Source organism: Pteropus vampyrus, unplaced genomic scaffold, assembly GCF_000151845.1.
Source record: "Pteropus vampyrus isolate Shadow unplaced genomic scaffold, Pvam_2.0 Scaffold260, whole genome shotgun sequence".
Classification (NCBI taxonomy): Eukaryota; Metazoa; Chordata; class Mammalia; order Chiroptera; family Pteropodidae; genus Pteropus; species Pteropus vampyrus.
Genome location: NW_011889041.1, coordinates 692,877 through 711,920, shown reverse-complemented (window position 1 = coordinate 711,920; position 19,044 = coordinate 692,877). Strand labels below are relative to the sequence as shown.

The 19,044-nt window shown below is 35.0% G+C and overlaps 1 protein-coding gene across 3 annotated transcripts in view; it reads right to left on the bottom strand.

Annotated features, from left to right (window-relative positions):
- The window catches only part of DST (dystonin), a 417,658-nt gene that overhangs the window by 94,798 nt on the left and 303,816 nt on the right, over nt 1-19,044 (bottom strand). For all 3 annotated transcript variants that reach the window (XM_023520357.1, XM_011375009.2, XM_011375010.2), the window contains 10 exons: nt 15,677-15,800; nt 12,489-12,697; nt 11,546-11,863; nt 10,900-11,066; nt 9,143-9,299; nt 8,104-8,230; nt 5,942-6,004; nt 4,635-4,876; nt 3,624-3,753; nt 802-1,001 (listed from right to left, as the gene is read on the bottom strand). In XM_023520357.1, the coding sequence (XP_023376125.1) occupies nt 802-1,001; nt 3,624-3,753; nt 4,635-4,876; nt 5,942-6,004; nt 8,104-8,230; nt 9,143-9,299; nt 10,900-11,066; nt 11,546-11,863; nt 12,489-12,697; nt 15,677-15,800 (1,737 nt within the window). The remainder of the gene's footprint in view (nt 1-801; nt 1,002-3,623; nt 3,754-4,634; nt 4,877-5,941; nt 6,005-8,103; nt 8,231-9,142; nt 9,300-10,899; nt 11,067-11,545; nt 11,864-12,488; nt 12,698-15,676; nt 15,801-19,044) is intronic.

Genomic DNA, 19,044 nt, shown 5'->3' with positions numbered 1-19,044 from the left:
AATGATCCAAAAATTTCCTTTTTTTAATACATTTTATCTATCTCTGAGAGACTACCCAAACTAGGTGCAATTATTTCTCCTAAATGTTTATTTATAGCTTTTGTTTTCATTCTCCTCAGATTAAGAACATACATGAATTTGTATTTTACGAGTGCAGAATCAGCCTCATTGCTCTAATACTACTTACTACTCAGATATAAATACTATATAATACTACTACTCACTGAAACAACAACCATGCTTCTCCTATTACGTCTGACTTAAATTTTATGGATTTTTTTCCCCTTGTGGATTTATGCAATTATAATTAGAGTAGTCTAACTAACCCTCTGGGGTTCAAGGTTTCTGCTTCCCTTATTCTTGCTCCTCTTCTTATCCAGTTCCGCACCGCCCGCTCCCCCCGACCCCGGTCAGGGCATGAGTTTTATAAGTTTCATTACCTACTACCACAATCAAAATAAATAAAACCTCAAAGGACTAATTTCTAAACAATAAAAAGCATATACCACCTTCTCATAAAAATGTTATCACTTATACAATCACATTAATACTTCTAAGAAGGCCCTTTATAACAGGGTCTGCACAAGCCACAGCATGACTGAAATGGTTAAGGACTGAGTAGACTACTCTGGGATGCCTCACAGCTTTGGTTCTCTGAGGTTTCCCTCTAGCCTCAGGACCTGTATCTTATGAGCATCTGAAACGTTACAAATACACTCCAAGGCAGTTAAAGCACATACTGCCCACAGCTAATATACTTATAATGAAAACATTTTTTTTGTCAAGTCGAGTGATACTCACCTGCACCTGCTGCCTTTGTGTGTTTAGCATATTTGGGTCAATTGACAAGGGCCCAAGCACACTGACCATCAGTTCTTTTTCCACAAGCCACTGTTTTAACTGAGCCTCTACGGTCTGGAATTGAGTTAGATTATTAGAGGATTCTTCGAGTTTTTGTTGTCTGTCAACTGTTAATTGATTGAGTTCTTGCCACCTGGAATCTAAAAGAAAAAGATAAAAGATAAAACTGGTCTTTGTTACCTATGAATACTGTAGGATGTGACTTAATATGTAGTGGCTATCATTCTATCTTTACTACTCATCTTTCATGGTTGGTTAAAGTCTAACCTAAGATAAGTATTTGCATTTATTGACACAGATTTTATGATTCTGATGGTTGTATGTCAACTGAAGTAAAAGAAAAGTAAATTTGAATTTAATTTTAGAAGGTAATGTAGAGGATGAAATATTCCTTAAAGCAAACAGGATCCTGAGCACCCTCAATCCTTCTAGAAGTCCTATAGACTCTGTTAATTCAACTATAACTGACCTGTCAGAATGATGAACATTAATCATTTTCTTTAATATCAAATCTTCAATGATCAGTTCAAGGCCAATGACTCTCAAATTTTTATATCTATGCCCAATCGTCCTTAAAGTTACACTAGAAATTCTCACTAACCCTTTAAACTCAACATAAAACTCAACATTATATTCCTATCAAAACTGGTGGATTTTTTTGACTTTTAGATTTCTTTCAAAGGTTATCCTCACTCCCAGGTCACTGAGATGCAATCTTTCAGAATGTTCTTTCATGACTCTCCTAATTTTTAAACCTATCCTTACATTTCCAATGCCCTCAGTCCATTTCAGTCCCATCGTGGTTTTCCCAGACCACTGATTCTCAAACTTGAGCTGCATTAAAATCGCCTGGAGGAATTGTTAACACAGGTTGCCAGGCCCCACTCCAGAGTTTCTGATTCAGCAGGTCTGAAGTGGGGCCTGAGATTTTGCATTTTTAACAAGTTCCCAGATGCTGTTGCTGCTGCTGCTGCTGCTGCTGCTTCCAGGAGCATGCGTGAGAACTACAGACCTAGACTGTCAGTCTTCTAACTGATTTCCTTGCTGTTAGTGTTTCTCAGCTGCAAACCATTTGGTTCTAAACTAATTTCCCTTTACGAAAAAAAATCCTTTTAAACATGTCACTTCTATGCTGAAATCCTTCAATAACTAACCCTCGCCACCTACATGATAAAATCTGCAGACTTCTGCTTGATGTTCAGAGCTTCCCACGAACTGGCCCTAGTCTACTAATCCTAAAGGGTTTGTACTTTCGAGATGAAATCTCTAACCTAGCCCTGTTGATCTTAACCACTATCACCCGAACAAGCTTCTGCTCACACAGGCGCCACACCTGACATGCTCTCCATATATCCCATGTATACCATCTCTCCATGTATCCCATCTCTACCCTTCCTTCACAATTCCTTTGGATTTTATCCTCTGCTAGGAAGCGTTTCCTGTTCTCCCTACCCTTAAGATGGCCTGCTTCTAAAGCCAAGAGTTATCAACTAGTACTTGAACACAGTAGTCATTCAATAAACATTCACTGATGGGTGTAATTAGTTGATCTGATGGATTTTTTTCACCTAGCATAATACACTAATGGTTTGATTTTAATAGAACTCAATCATGAAAACTTATCTAATGGCATCATTCTATATGGCACATTCTAGTCAAACACAATTTGACAAAATAATGCAACTAAAACAACACATTGAGAGTGAGAAATATCAAAATCTTATCAGGAAACTTTTTTGAAATACACACTCCTCACTCTCACCCCTATTCTAAAATGTCTTGATAATACTTCCCTAATGAATTCTGACATCCCAGGTAAGAGCCACTGAATTAGGGACAAATTCATTATAATGCAACAGGAGTCCCTTAGTTGGATTAAACAGACCTTTGAATATTAAGATCCATTAGGATAACCTTTTTCAAACTAAAATATATTTATAGATTTCTAAATTTATCACAGCATATGTGGCTCTAAAGGAAAGATAATCTTTAGCTAAATACAATGAAATGACTTAAAGTAAAATAATTCTTACTATCATCATATCAAACACATAACCCTTACTATATGCCAGGTACTATTTATCTGAGTGGACACACACACTAAATCACTGACTTCTCCAAACAAAACTATGAAGTAGAAAAAATTAGTATCATTGCCTTATACTCATTTTCCTTATTATTATAATAATGAAAAAGGGGTGATAAGATAATAAGGCTCATGAAGAAAGTTCTGTACCTATGAGGAATAATTTATGTAGGGATAGAATCAATATGGGAAGATAACTCTGGATAAAGAATCAATACCACCAGATTTCTGTGGGGAGCTACTTTGTAATGCTGACTGGGGAAGAGAAAAGCATAAAGGGCTGGAGAACTCGCAGAAGGAACTCCATGAAGGAGAAGGGAGCCAACCTTTACCAAATAAATTAAAAGGATGTTTAATAATATACAGAATAAACAATAATGAAAATATTACTCAATGCGCAGTATTTTATTAACTAGTATTTAACTTCTTCATAAAAATGAATTTAGTTACTGTGTTTGGCAAAAAATTAAATAAATAAAATCCCACAAAATATACCAAGTCAGCACAATATAATTTGAAATGGCACTTTTAGATATGTAAAAATAGATTCTGAAACATTAAAGAAATCCCAAAATAAGTGAGGCTGTTGGATAATTTTTTTTTTTATATAAAGATGATGATGATAAAAAAAAATGAGGTTCTGTTCATGGTGTCTGGTTTAAGTAACATAACATACCTATTTCTGTCAACATCCGTTTCCATTTGGGGGCCTCAGGAGTATCCGGGTTCTCCTCCAACAGCTCCGTCAATTTGTCTTTCAACTCCTGTACTTTGTTTACATTTTGCTTCAGTTCTGCCTCAAATGACTAACAAAGAAAAAAATAACAGAGTAAGTACACTAAAGTATGTCAATATCATAAGACAAAAACACAATTATGATAGAGAATTTTTTTCTCTAGTATAACCAAAAGAGGAGAAAATCCACTGTTAAATGCTGAAGTGGGTGAGGACCTGGAATCAGCAGTTAATTATTTTGTTTTCCTCTTCTTAGCAGTCTTCAACTATCTAATAAAGGAATTGAAAAGAGAAACACTGTAGCTATGGAGATAATGACTCTTATCCCTATTACTTGGGAAGTGTCTCATATTATTCTCAAACAAATCCCTTTGGAAAATTGGAAGATGACATCAGTAAGATTGAAATCACTAAGAAAATCAGTCTTGATAAAGGCTGCCAGATTTGAGAATCAACTAGTGAATAAGGACTTTTCTGGATGACACAATATAGAGTTCAAATATAGGTTAGCAATTTGCAGACATTTTTGATGATTGCCACAATGTAAAACCATCTTCCCAACTTTGACAGTTGTAGAAAGAAATATTGTCTATTAAAGAAAGGGAAAGCATGAGCTCCCCTATTTTATACTTGACAGAACAGATCCCTAATACTCTTAGCTCTTAAATCATTTCCAGTAGTTGACTGGTTAAAATCCCAGACTTAAATTGATTTAAAAGTGGCAAAGTTGCTTATACCCAACAGTTCACTCATCTTCATAATGTCTGTGTGCAAAAACAGGTGACTGCTATCACCAATCTCTACAGAAAGGCACACTAAACAAAACTGGCAAATTATTTGCTGAAGATTATAGGGCAAGAAATCAGAACAGGGCTCCTGACCACCAGAGCTCAGTTCTAAACACTAATCAGTTCTCTTCCATGTCTTCAGTAAATACATCCACAGAGTATACCTTATTCTGCTCAACTTGAGTCTTCACAGCTTCAGTATCTGTAGGTGTAGGAGCTTGATGCCATTTTGTTGCAGTTTTGTTCATCTTCTGTAACCACTGCATCATTGCACTTGATTCCTCCTGAGCCTTTTGCAATTTGGTGAGTTTAGTATTTAGCTCAGCTATTTTGTCCTTAAGTAACAGGCCAAGATCTTCATAACCATGGCTTATGTCAGTCATATCCTTTTTAATAGATGTTAATCCTAAGAGTAAGGAAAATGATTATACTGACACATTTTCAAGATGTCTAGAGTACAGCTCTAGAAATAGAAGTGCTTTACACGACATTTCCTTTAATTTTGTCAATATTAGCCTACCATGATTAAGTCACAGGATTTTTAGAAGTAAAAGGTTAGATCATCTTATAATGCTATTTAATGACAAATAATTTAGGAGCATTGCACAATACAAGCGAAATAAAACAGATATTTTAACTAGATCAAAAAACCAAAACCATGAAATATTACTTAATTCCTCAAGCATCAAACTCAAGAAAATAGCTCAAATAATATCCCAAGTGACAAAATATCTCAAATTAACCAAAAAGAAGGAAACATAAGCAAATGCCAAACTGAGGATTTCACTAATTTCGGATGAACAAAATTACATGAATGTTACATAAATATGACATCTATGGAGAATGAGACTATTATGTTAATACCACTTGATTTCTAGTTTGAAATTTCATTATAACTACTATTCACCTCTAAAAAGATTTTCTCTCTCAATTGTATGGTGCCGGTGGGTACTAGATTTATCAGGGAGATCACTTCGTAAATTCTATAAATGTCTAACCACTGTGTTGCATACCTGAAACTAATACAAAATAATATTGAATATCAACTGTAATTGAAGAAAATTAAAATAAAAAAATAAAGTTTAAAGCACCAAAAAAAAAAAAAAGTTAAGGAAGCTCTTATTTAATGCAATTGGCAGAGAGAAATGCATCCTCTGATAATTTATGAAGGAAACCTGGAACCAATTGCTGAGATGTTAGTCTCTGGGCTTATAGGTAAGTGAAAATCATTACTGTCTCTTTTCCCAGTACACCGTAAGCTCCATGAGGGCAGAGATAGGTCTTTTTTTTTTTTTTTTTTTTACTCAACGGTGATATTACAGTAGAAATGAAAAATATATGAATAAATGTTATGCATTGTTGAATTTTAAAAAACATATATAAACTTTAAAGTAAAAAATAAATAAGATTTTCTCTCTCAAAAAGGAATACCAAATTATCCTAATCATTAAAGACTTAAAATTAACATCACCTTTATTTGCCAAAATTTCCTGAGTATCTGTGGCTGTTCCTTCACCATTTAATATTACTCCACCTGCAAAAATATTAACACCGAAGTAATCATAGATTTCCATAGTATTTCTATACATTAATAATAGATGACATTAAATCAAACCCCTGTAAGCAGTAATCATTTAAACACGTTATTATTAATTTGAAAATGTAAAATATTAATTAAATTTCAAAGGTCCAAAATTTAAAAATAAAGTTATATCCTCTCTTCTTTATAAAATTTATTCTTAAAGTAGTAACATGATCTCTTTAAAAAAGTTTCAGTAAATTTAGATTACATACATTACTCATTAATTATAAATTTATTAAACAATTTTGTGATAAAGTTTCTTTATTGGTAAAATTATTTTAGTGACGAAGTCTCTGAAGCTCAGAAGTCACTCATATGTGTTGCATTAAGCACAAATGACTGACAGACAAAAAAATTTCTATCTTACTTAAGGAAATGAAAATTGTCTGGTATAGGTACACGGTGTTATCATGGATTTAATGGAGGCAGAAGATTAAAAATACATGAAAGAAGTTAAAAGTTAAAGAAAAAAAACCTATGACGAAACTCACATTAAATGAACACAAAGAAGAAAGCACAATGGTTAAGAGTGCCTAAGCTCTGTCATATGACTCACCTGAATTTAAATCCCAGCCTCACTAATTACTAGCTGTGTGACTGAGCAAATTAATTACCACTTGACTAAAGTGATGGGGATAATACCTTCCTATGAGACCACTGTAGGAATTAAAAACAGTTAATCTATTGCCTAGAAAATAGGAACTGCTCAGTGAGTAGTAATTCTTATTTCTCTATAATTATATAAACATCTAGCATTGGTATCTTTTTCATGATCAGAATACTAAACTAATAATTAGATTTTCTTATTTGAGTATGCATTGGCTACCTATCTAAAACACAAAGATACTTCCCAAAACTAACCACACGGGAACAAGCCTAAACAAACAAAAACATTTAAATATCTGAATCTTAATCTAAGTTTCGTCCCTTTTTCAAAAATCATACACAATGGCATTTCAGATAGAAACAAAAATATCTTATAGATACTCAAGATTAATTCCTACCATGTTTAGAAGTTATCAAGAATAGAAAAAAATAATTTTTACTTATTGCAAATATATAGTGGATATAAAGAACTAAAAACAACAGAATTCCTTTTCTTAAAAAAAAAACTTGACATTTCAGGAAATCTGATTAGGAGAGAAAGGAAAGATCATCACACCACATATAATATGAGTATTCCCTGAAATGGGATTAATAGAGCGGAATAAATGGTTGAGAGAGGCCCAGCTGGAACATCAGTCTCACAATAGGGACAGCTGTGGGGGTGGGGGGGCAGATGGGGGAAGGGGCTGGAGAGAGCAGATAAACCACAGAGGATATTCAGAAACTCTCAGAATAAAGAGATGAGATCTGCCTTCTGTCTATCCTTGCAATTAAAAAAAAATAACAACAACAACAAAAAGCCCTCACATTGACAATATAAATATGTTTCAAAATTAAAACTATACCCACAATTTAAATTAATTTTAGAATCATTATTTATACATGACTCTCCCTTTCTGTTGAGAAAAGTGGTTCGACCATGACTAGGATTGTGATTTAGATATACTGGTTCACATATAATTGTTTCCTTTGGGAATAGTGTAAGTTATAAAAGTAGATGGGAATAAAATGAGAGGTCCACGCTACAGAAAATAACCTGTTCCCTACTCTCACTTCTTTCCCAAGAGCCCAGACCCATTTCTTTATCAAATATTTCAAATACAATTTCAACATCTCCATTAATCAAGGTAAAAAACAAACAAATTAGAATCTGATCTTTCTCTTTCCTCAGTGTAATGCTCCTTATTCCTACATATTAATTTGGCTACATTTTACTTGCAGTCTTTAATAAAACATAAGAGAGATTTGAAATTTGACTAGTACTGATACATTTCCATGGCAGCTTTTAGTGTGTTTATAGATGCCATCTTTCTTGTCACTTTCCCTTTGTATTTCTGATTATTTTATGCATTAATTTAAAATTTAAAAAATAAGATACACAAAATTAACATGAACGGGCCCAATTCTTATGGTCTTTGTGCCATGAGCGTAAATAAAGCACATACCTGATTTAACCGCTGCTATTGCCTTTGCAGGGGTAGTCACAGCACTTATTAGGTTACACAGTGAGATGCCACTGTTGTTTACTTTCTGAATCTCTGGTGTTTTTAAACTCCACTCTTCTTGTAATTTCTTGAGGTATAAAAACACATTATTTTTCAACCTTCGTCATATTTTCAAAGTAACACATTATAGTCCAATTTCTTAAACATATCTCAAAACAATGATGATTGTGGGTCCCGATTTGTGGGGTAGCGGGTGAAAGAAAACAGCACCATCTCTATTTGTTCCAACAGCCCAGGTGACTGTTAACACTGTTAGCAGTGAGAAGTGAAGTATGGTCCATCCTGCATTCTGCCCCTAGCCACAGTGGAAGTCAGGCTATTCCCAGCTGCCATAGGTTCCAAAGCAACTGTCAACTGTAAGTCTGGAAAACTGTACTAGGTAATAGTCAAGTTACAAGAAGAAAAGTACTAGAAACAATTAAAAAATAGGAATTCAGAATTCCATTTAATAGTGAGTTTTAAACATCAAAATTTCAATTAATTTTTAAAAACACACACCCCCACAAATTTGGAGTGGAAAAATTGGCATAACTGGTCATATGTCAGATGACAAAAAGACTTGCACACTATTTGTAGATGTTCCATTAACTTCTATCTTCAAATACTGGTTATAGTGATATATCAAAACTATAGTAAAACGCCAAGTTGAAGAGATGGATCTTCTACTTAATATTATGAAAAATGGTAGAAAAATAACTTAAGTAGAGACTAGGTGGGGAAGGAAATTTGGATATTAGAACAGCCAGCAGCTCACTAATACATCTCTTTTTAAAAAAGCAAATTAACTGAAAGTTTGTGTTCTTCCTCAAAAGGATCAGTTAATCCCACATCTTGATTTTCAGATATCACCAAAATATATTGTACATACATAAGGATCTAACTTACGTGATATTAAATAAAAGGAAACCACAATTAGTCTTTTAACCTCTCATTACTGACACAGGCAAAGGAGAAATTCGTATCAGGTACAATGATTCACCTTAGTTTCTTCCAAAGATTTTCCTAAATCTTCTGCACCAAAAGAAGGCTGCACAATGGGAACTCTTTCCATTGTTTCTTTTATCCATGACTTTAATGATTTAACAAGCACTTGGAAAGCATCCATCTGTTCTTGACAAGAAGATACAGCTTCTTTTCTAGATAATAAAAATCAGTGACAGATTTAAGGCACAGAAAGGAGATGCTCCAAAGGACTAATTACTAATAAATAATTATTCTCATATCAGGCTTAATATTAAGGGAAAAAAATTTCCCCCACGTACATTCTAGCTCTTTGATACAGGAGGAAAGGTTTCATAGGTGGTAAGTAAAACCAGCTAAAAAACTATTTATTTATTCCCCAGAGGCAAGGTCTGCAGATAAAGAAACAAGTAAAGAAATCTGTAATCCATATGTAAAGGCACTCTATAAAACGACATCAACTCTAAGCCTATATAAACAGTTTTAACATTATTTAGATTCAGCGAGCTTTGATCTGTCCACTTTATGTGGTGCTTTCTGCCAGCAGGCACAGAACCAGAAGGGAAAGTCGCACATCACCGACATGAAAACTACGCCACCTAGTGGTAGCCATGCTATACTACAGGCACTTTAGTGAATGGATAAAGCCAAGAGCTTTAAAGAACAGATTTCAGTTCCCAAAAAACGAGGTGAGACCTAGTAACCGAAAAGTTTAATGGGTGCCTCCCACATAGATACTCAGGAAGCTCTACAGTTAACTATATGAATTTTCTGTACCTCAGCACCATGGAGGGAGGGCACATGCCCAGAACATGAACAGTTGTGAAGACAGTTATATTTGGAACCGGGATGACATGTGGATGACATGTGCACATGTGCAAGTGTGTGGAATATTGGCACGTAAGAGTCCACTGCAGCTGGATTAATTACTGATGACTATGTAGTTTTAAAATTGAATCCATTCGAAAGAAGAAAAACCTAGAGTTTACCTAGGAAGATCAAGACTATTTCTTCTGTGCAATATTTAAATTAAATATTACATGACAAGATGGAAAATGTAGCTCTGTGAGTAGTATAGACAGCACTCAAAAGTTTTAGGTAGAAAATTATGAAGAAGTAAAGAACAGCTGAAAGAGAAGGAACTATTTTCTATCTTTTGGGAGTCTTCCATATAAACTTTAGCAAAACTAGATGTACTTTATATTCTAAACTAACATGAGATCAGAAATATAAAAGTTCAGTTACAAGGCTTATCCCTGTATAGCTTTTTAGCTCAACATAGGTTCATTCTCTTGTTTCTTATCTTGTTTACTCATGGAGTCATGTCTTATCTATAACATTTTAAAAAGTATAACTATTTTACAAAGAAAAAAAAAAAAGCTTCTGATTAAGCCCAGAAAGCAATGAACCACAGCTATCTTTCAAGGTTATTTTGGCCTTTGCAAATAAAAATGCAGCATCTGCCAAAGGATTGAGACACAATATTAAGTTTAGGTTATTTTCAGTAATGGACTATTACCACCACCACTTTTCTTATATTATGCTTTCTATTTTTATGTAAGAAGTCTTGAAGTTCCCTTCTAAATATTTTAACAAAAATACACTTAATTTTAGTAACAAAAAAAAAATGTGTCAATATAAAAGCACTTATAAAGTAACCCTATGCTTATTCTCAAGTTTTCAAAATTGTTTTAGGTATCTACATATGTAAATAAACATAATTTATTCTAATTAGTATCAAGTAGAATAAAATCCAATTTCTTAAGTTGTGCTTACTTTTCTTTGATGGTATCCTCCATTTCTTTGAATTTCTTTGACAAATTATTTGTTTTTTCAAAAACCAGAGCCTTATCACCTGGCAGGCCATGGTTGGATATCTCCTTCAAGAGACTCTGCAAAACTTCAAGATCTTTCTTGTGTTCTAATAATTCAGAAGTTGATTCCTACAAAGCATTTAGATATTTAATCAGTATAAGATGTTGCTAGATCTTCAAATGGCATTTTATCAAGAGGTGGGTATGTGACCAGAATCTCACATAAGAATAATCCTGCCTATGGTCATTACTCCAAATATAAATAAACATGCAGGCAGGCTATTCAAAAGAGAACACAGTAAACTTCATTTAATTTAAAAATGCACTCTTCACATTCTGTTTCTTTGTGAGTTCTGGCACCTAAGATACTTATATCATCCGTGGTCTTTGGAAAGTATATGTATATGAGATGTGTCCATTTCTAATCAATGAGCGAAGGCTTCAAGAAGTTGAGGTTTGCGATTTTCAAAGGAGGAAAGTGTAGACCTTTACTAACCCATCAGCAATTAAAATGATGACGGCTAATTATAATTTTGACAGTAAATGTATGAGTTTGTCTTAACTGATAATATGCTTGATCAGACTTGTGACTATTAAGGAAGACATACCTGCATATACTGAGACAATTCAGTAACATCTTTTCCTGGCACATCTGCCTCAGTAAGAGCCTGAGTTTTTGTCTCTAAAAATGTCTGAAGCTTTTCTGAGAGGTTCTCAAACAGTTCTACTTTGGTTTTTAGCTCCTCCATTTTGGCAAGTTTTTGTTTGTGTTTATGACTTGCTTCTGAAAACCGAACAGACAAGTCCTTCATTTTGGCTTGCAGTGAGGATGCGGTGGATGGGTCTGTTGTTTCCATAAACTTCTTCACTTTTTCATTCATGGCATTTATACTGCTCTGACGACTTGCAATATCCTGTTCCAACATCTGAAATGAACCAAATATTGCAAATGTTTTATAATGATGTTTACAAATAATGCCCCAGAGTTTTAAAGAATCACTATTCATAACAACAAGCTTGAACAACCTGTGACTAAGGAAAGTTAATGGCTGGGACTGACTGACAAGTTTGATCTGTCCCTTGAGGAATCCCATCCCAAATCTCTTCAAGGGAGAGTGAAGAACAGCTGGCTGGTTGCCTGAGCGAGGCAGGAGGTGGCTGCTACCCAGCAACTCCTGGGATCTAATGGAGTCTGGGGATTATCCATGGTCCTAATTTTTAAAAGGCTAGACAACAACAAGATTGATCAGATTAACCTCGTGCAGCTGGCTGAAGCAAGGATAAACAAGATAGGACTAATGTATGTGTAAACCCTCTGTAGTGAATATTATTCATGAAAAAATATACAGAGCTCTTTCCATACTTCATCAGAGAAAAACCATTTTATACATTTGCCTTTGTGCAAGCACTGCTTTCCACAGTTATATTCAGAAAACGTCTCTTTTTCTATATTCTTAAATTTATCTTAAATCTACCTATCCCTGGAGCTTATTAAACTCTTCTTTTTTAATCTAGAAGTGAGATTATTTTTCTATTTAATATGTCACTTACAATGTTTTTACTGATGATATCCTGAAGAGCAGCAGAGTTTAAGGGCACTTGACCTTGTTCTTTCAGAGAGCTTTCCACACCTCCCATCCAGTCCAGCATTTCATCCAGGCCATCCTGCACACTCAGTGAGCGGGTCAGGGTTATCTGGAGTTTTTCATTTCTCTCATTAACGGACTTGGATAGATCATCGTATCTCCCAACAATATCATCTAGTCCAAAAACATCAGAAAATGTTAAGCAAAGTTATCTTTACCCTATTGCTTTTAAAACACACACTAAGGTGAATCCTAAAATTTCTACACCAAAATTGGAAAAAGAAAAAAGTGTAAATGATAAATTCATAATGCATATTCAGAGCATCATCTAAAATCTTAAAAAAGAAAGAAAAGACTACAATGGAAAATGAAAAATATATATATTTGTTTAAAAATAGTTAATATGTATATCATCTGCATTTAAAAGGAGATTTTTGGATACATAAACATTTGAATTATCCAAGAGAGATGAAGCAGTTCAAACAGCAAAACCTTGGAGTAAATCCCAGTTCCCAATCTGACATTTTAAATTAGCCATACTTATTGATAACTGTATGGGGGCAGGGGGACAAGTTGACAGTCATGCACAGATATTCTTAGGAAACAAAACACAGTCATAAAGAATTGTCAAGATTTAACTCTTACATATAAAAATTCTCTCTTTTTCTCTCTCTGGTATAAATTAAGCTTTTGTCATCCTTCACATCCTAAATAAAGTACTCAAATGCACAAAAATTCACAAATGCATATGTGTTGAGAAAATATACAACAATGAAAATCCACTTAAAATAGGAAAGGCTGAGATTATAGTTTTAAAACAAACAGAATTTATGTTTAATAGCAGAGGAAAAGGAAAAATTAACAAGATTAACAGGTTAACCTATCTCAGATGAAATTAACTACTCTTTCGATTCTGAACCCTTAAGATGCTAAACAAGTTGGATTGTAAAGCTCTATATTTTAACATCCTACATTCCATACTGCAGACTAATGAGAAGTTCCAAGAACAATGATTTTTAACCTATTTCTCTCTCTCTCTCTCTCTCTCTCTTTTCCTCTCTTCTCTCTCCCCCCACCACACACATTCAAAATCTGTTTTTAATTGTTTTTTATTTTAATTCATCACTTGTTTTCCAAGAATTCAAAAAGTATTTTAATTATTTCTGAATGTTTTAGTCTAATACACTGCTTCACTAGAAGAAAGTTTGGACCTGAAACATCTCTATAAAAATGAAATATCGCATGCTTGTCTATGGCCCAGGGAACATAATTTATATAAACAAACAATATTTCTTTTTGATTGTTCTAATACTGTATCATGAGAAAAGAGTTTGACAAATTTTCACTGAAGTGAGATGTTACAGTTCAGATGACTGAAAGAGACAATCGTGCTTCTGTCATTAAAACTCAATGAAGCCCCTGAGAATGCTGATAGGAGAGGGGGATGGCATTTAACAAACACCATGATGCTATCGGCAGAAAAATTAAGCAGTCGGTTCAAATATGAACCATAATTCGAAAGTCACAAGAGCAGATGCTCTAAATTGCAGGTCGCCATTGACAGGTGAGCTGCTTCTCAAATGGGCAACCTGTGCATCAAGAGAGTCACATTAACTATCTGTTTAACCACAGTAAGTGATTTCCTAAGCTATTTTAATAAAATGAACACATTTTGAGTGTCACTGGTCTTGCTGGACTTCTCAGTGATAAAATGTTGTCATTCAAGTAAATTCTTGATTTTAGTAATTAAAAATTATTTTAGAAAAAAGTACACAACAAAATGTATTAAGAATGTTATTTGGAGGCGGCTGATTTTCTTAGAAGTCAGTTAGATCTCAGAGAAACTCCTCTATATCTTAAATATACTTACACATATTCCTAGAAAATTATGCCAAAGAGAAGTGTTAAAGTCTTAAAATAATGTAATACATGGATTGTAAACAAATAAAAGCGAAAGTGCGCAAGATTAACAATGGGAAAAACGCTTCTTCGAAATAACAGAAATACATATAACATAGTCTTTCTTTCTCCTCCAAATCCCTATGCCCAAGTCTTTACAGCAGGGTTGCTGATGTGAGATGTTAAGATGGTGCATTGGGATACAGGAAAAAATGTTAGGACTTTCATTCATATTTTTATCTTATACTCTAAATTTTTTATTTTTGTGTTTTATAATTATAAGACACGTAACATGATAGATAATATGTGTATGTAATTTATAAACATGTGCCTATATGAGGGTACATGATCAAAAGCGTTTGGATGTCTGTAAGAAAGGAAAAAAAGGTTTCTCTTCTACAGAGTGGTTTTAGAACAGCAGAGTTTCATTCCTCTCTTTATTTAAAATTTCTACTCAGATTTTAATTTATGTTCCCTTTGGAGTGAAACACATGTCCAATCATCTGCTGTGTTGTTTTTATTTCATACATAAGGATATATAATAACCTCAAACCACACATTAAATATCATGAAAAGCAGCAAAGTCAAAACAAAAAAATATAATAAGACAGTAAACAATGTTTACTGATAATACACTGTGTGTTTAGTATAAACCAAAAATGTGAGTAGATACAAAGAATAACACACAATATCTCTTCTCCCAAGAAATGTGAGAGAACACAAAAACACTGTAATTCGATATGAGTTTCTAGTGTCACTGAATACCTAGGGTAGCTGGAACCCTGTGAGACCACTCAGAGACTTCTGAAAAATGAAAGAGTGGGAACACTGCTCAAAGCACATCTACCAAGCTTTTAAACCCATGCTCCCGCTTTTGATAGAGACAGATCCCATCAAGAGTCTATTTTGGCCTGTCACAGGCTGAGAGTCTAGCTCTGTCGGATCCCACCACCCAAGAGTGTCTTGTTAAGTTCTGCTTTCTGTGGTGAATATTACATAAAGAGTTTTTGTTACATTGTCTAAATATACAATTAAAATTTAAATATACTCTTTGCAAACCACACAGCCCCCACTCTGGAGATTCTAATGTATCTGCCAAAGAGGCATGCCTTCTCCCAGATTGAGAAGCAACATTTCACAGGAAAAGGACACAAGTAACACAATACATACTAATAAACCTTTTCTCCATACCTATTAGAATACCTTTATTTAGAATTTACTTGAGAGAGAGGAAACAAGGAAATGAACACTTACTCAGTGTTTTCTGGATATCATTCTTGGCTGGAAGTAAAGATCCCCTGGCATCTAGAAGTACTTCAGCCGTCTTTTTCAGTTTTTCTACAGCAACCTGCTGACTTGATATCTGTCCTTGCAGAGCCTGGAGGATTGAAGGCTTCAGTTATACTCAGTAGAACTACATAATAGATTTCCAATATGAAAAAAAATGACTTACAGTAAGACAAAGTTAAATTGGACAGAGTAAACTTTTCATCATTATAAACATACTCCAGAATTCTAGAATAAAGCCAGTTATAAAGTGGCATTAGCAAAATCATCAGCGGGTCAGGATAATACAAATTCAGTCTTGAAATAAACCCTCGAGCATATGTTCATAATAACTGGCCTGGGTCCTGATCCTGTAACCCTCTGCCCTTAGCCTGAGTTCACCTTTAATCTCCACTGCTAGGCTTTGTGCAACACCTCACTACCACCAGAAAACAAAAACAAATAAAGACAAACAACAGAAAACCTTCAGGACCATTCCTACTCCAGGTAAAAAGATAATTAAGGACCTCCATTTCAGTAGATCTTGACTCAAAACTGTCATATTTCTTTGTTAATTCAATAAAAGTTACTTAACATCTAACAAATCCAAAAAAGTCTTGCTATGTTTTGTGAAAACACAAAAATCAAACAAACACAGAGCTTACTCACAAGGATCTCTTAGTCTAAGGCAAGAAGTGATAAGTAACAATGGTGAGCAAAAACAAAAAACAAAAAACAAAAAAAAACTACTATTGGAAGTTGAGAGGAGGGATAACTGGGGAGGAAAATGAGGGTCAGCCCAATGGTAGTAGCCATGAGGTAGGGTCCTGAAGAAAATGTGGATTTGGGAATGCAGAAGTGGAGAGGGAGAACATTTCCCTGCAGAATGAACAGAAGGAACAAAGGTGGGGGTAGAAACATCAGAGGGGGAAAGGAGGGTCCCATCCAGTTTGAGAATGTGTTTGGGGGAATAAATAGTAACAGCACTAAAGGCCTCAAAACCCCAGGCTAAGGGGTTTACATTTTATCTTGCGGCAATAGCGAGTCATTCAAAATTTCTGAGTAAAAGGTTGATGTGCTCAGAGCTGTGTTATGGAAGGCTAAATCTGTAACTCCATGTGGGATAAATTCAATGGGGGAAAATGAAGCAGAAACACAAGCTAGGGGCAACTTCTGCAGTATAAAGTAGAGAGGGCCTCTCTGGGACGGGCAAGAAGAATGGATTACGGAGTTGGGAAGAGTCCACAAAGCTTGATGACTAACTATCTAAAGCTGTACTGTCCAATATGGTAGCTATTGACTACATGTGGCTTTTAAGTTTAAATTGATTAAAATAAAAAAAAATTAAAATTTCAATTCCTCAGTTGTACGAGCCATATTTCAAGTGCAAAGTACCCAGATGTGACTGGTAGTTGCTACCATGTTGGACAGAGCAGATCGCAGAACATTTCCATCATCACAGAATGTTCTCCTGGACATCACTGCTTGAGAGGGCAAGAACAAAAAACAATAGACTTGAAGAGAGAAGTACCCAAAGTTTTTAAGCTTAGGTAATTAATGGAATTCACAGGCAAAAGTAGGATCAAGTTTAAGAGCAAAGGAGAGTCCGTTTGGGAATTCAAGACTTTGAAAAGTGCTTTCAGGACACTCATACAGAAAGAAACAGCAAAGCTAGAATTGGAGGGGACTCTGAACACAGACTATAACTAGGCATAAAGCACTGGGAGTCAAGGTCCGTGATGAGACTGCTAAAGGAAAAAGCACAGAAATACCAGAGAAGGAGGCCATAAAGAATCACAGAGAGTACTTATATTTAAGTGATGAGGAGAGGAAAGAGAGATAGAACAAATGTGATCAGAGAGATAGAAATGAGCCCAGAATAATTCTGTCCCCAAAGTTTAAAGGAAGAGAGAAAGTGGAAAAGGTTATCTGTCAACTGCTTCAGAAAGGATAATGTAAACTTTAATTTGCTGATTAGAGGTCCCTTGAGTTCTCTGAGTGAGCAGATGCATGTCAACAGCAAGAATGAGGAGAAAGAGGTAGAGATGGGAACCATACATAAGCCCTGTGCAAGTTTGGCCCTACATTCCTAACAGCTCTGAGCAAATGGGCTGCCTGGCCACACGGGCCTTATGTTTGGCTTTACTTTCACTTGAGGTACTCAAGCTCCTCTCCTCATCTCATATTTGGATTTCAAATTCAAATTACCATATGTCTGACTGTCGATGAACTCATCCCTGGCCATGGGCCCAGGTTTCCAACTGCCTCTTGAATGTTTCCATCTGGGTGTAAACAGTCACCTCAAATTCTAAAAGCTACATGTGAACCCATCATCTCATTCCCTACACATATACTTCATCCTGGGGTTGCATCTCTACCCAAGTAGTAAACCTGAGACTCCTCCTAAACTCTCAATCCTCCTTTCTACGTGCAAATCAACAATCATATCCTAATGATTTTACTTGCTTAATATTTTTTTGAAATTAGACCTCTGCTACATATTTCAGGATAACAGCAGAATAATGTCTCTCTAAATTGGAAAATGCACCCTAACTGTACTCTTGCCTCTAGTGTCTTCCCTGCTATAGCCCCTGTCAGTATGTTTTATAGAAAATACATATCTGACTACAGATATCACTCCCCTCTTTAAAATATTTCAGTAGCTTCCTATTGCTTTCATAATAAAAGCGAAGATTTGAGCATGCTATAAAAGGTCCTATGAAATCTACTCCTTTATTATATCTTCAATCTCATCTTTTTCCACTACCTGTTCCAGAAATGTCCAACAACACGGCTATTTCTTAGCTATTTGCTCATGCTAGAGCCAATGCCCTAGCCTCTCTACATACCACCTCTTCCATGTGACCTACCTCCCACCATCCTGAGTTTGGCTCTTATTCACCCTTGAAAGTTCGAAAGGGAGGCCTTCTCTAACGCTCTTTATCCCTAGTTGTAAGTGCTCCCCCCAGGAACTTCCATAAATACTCTATGAATATCACTGGATTGATTTGCCTCTTCTTTTGAACTGTAATCTCCTCGAGAACTAGGAATCCTATTCAGGTTTCTATTATCACTACCTAGCTGTGCTTGGCACATAGTAGGCCTTGATGCAGGTTTCTGGAATACGAAGAAATCCAAAACACTAATATAAAAAGATATGCACCTCATTGTTCATCAAGGCATTATTTACAATAGCCAAGATATGGAAGCAACCTAATGTCCCTCAACAATGAACAGATGAAGATGTGGTATGTATATACAATGAAATATTACTCAGCCATAATAAAGAATGAAATCTTGCCATTTGTGACAACATGGATGGACCTAGACGGTATTATGCTAAGTGAAATAAGTCA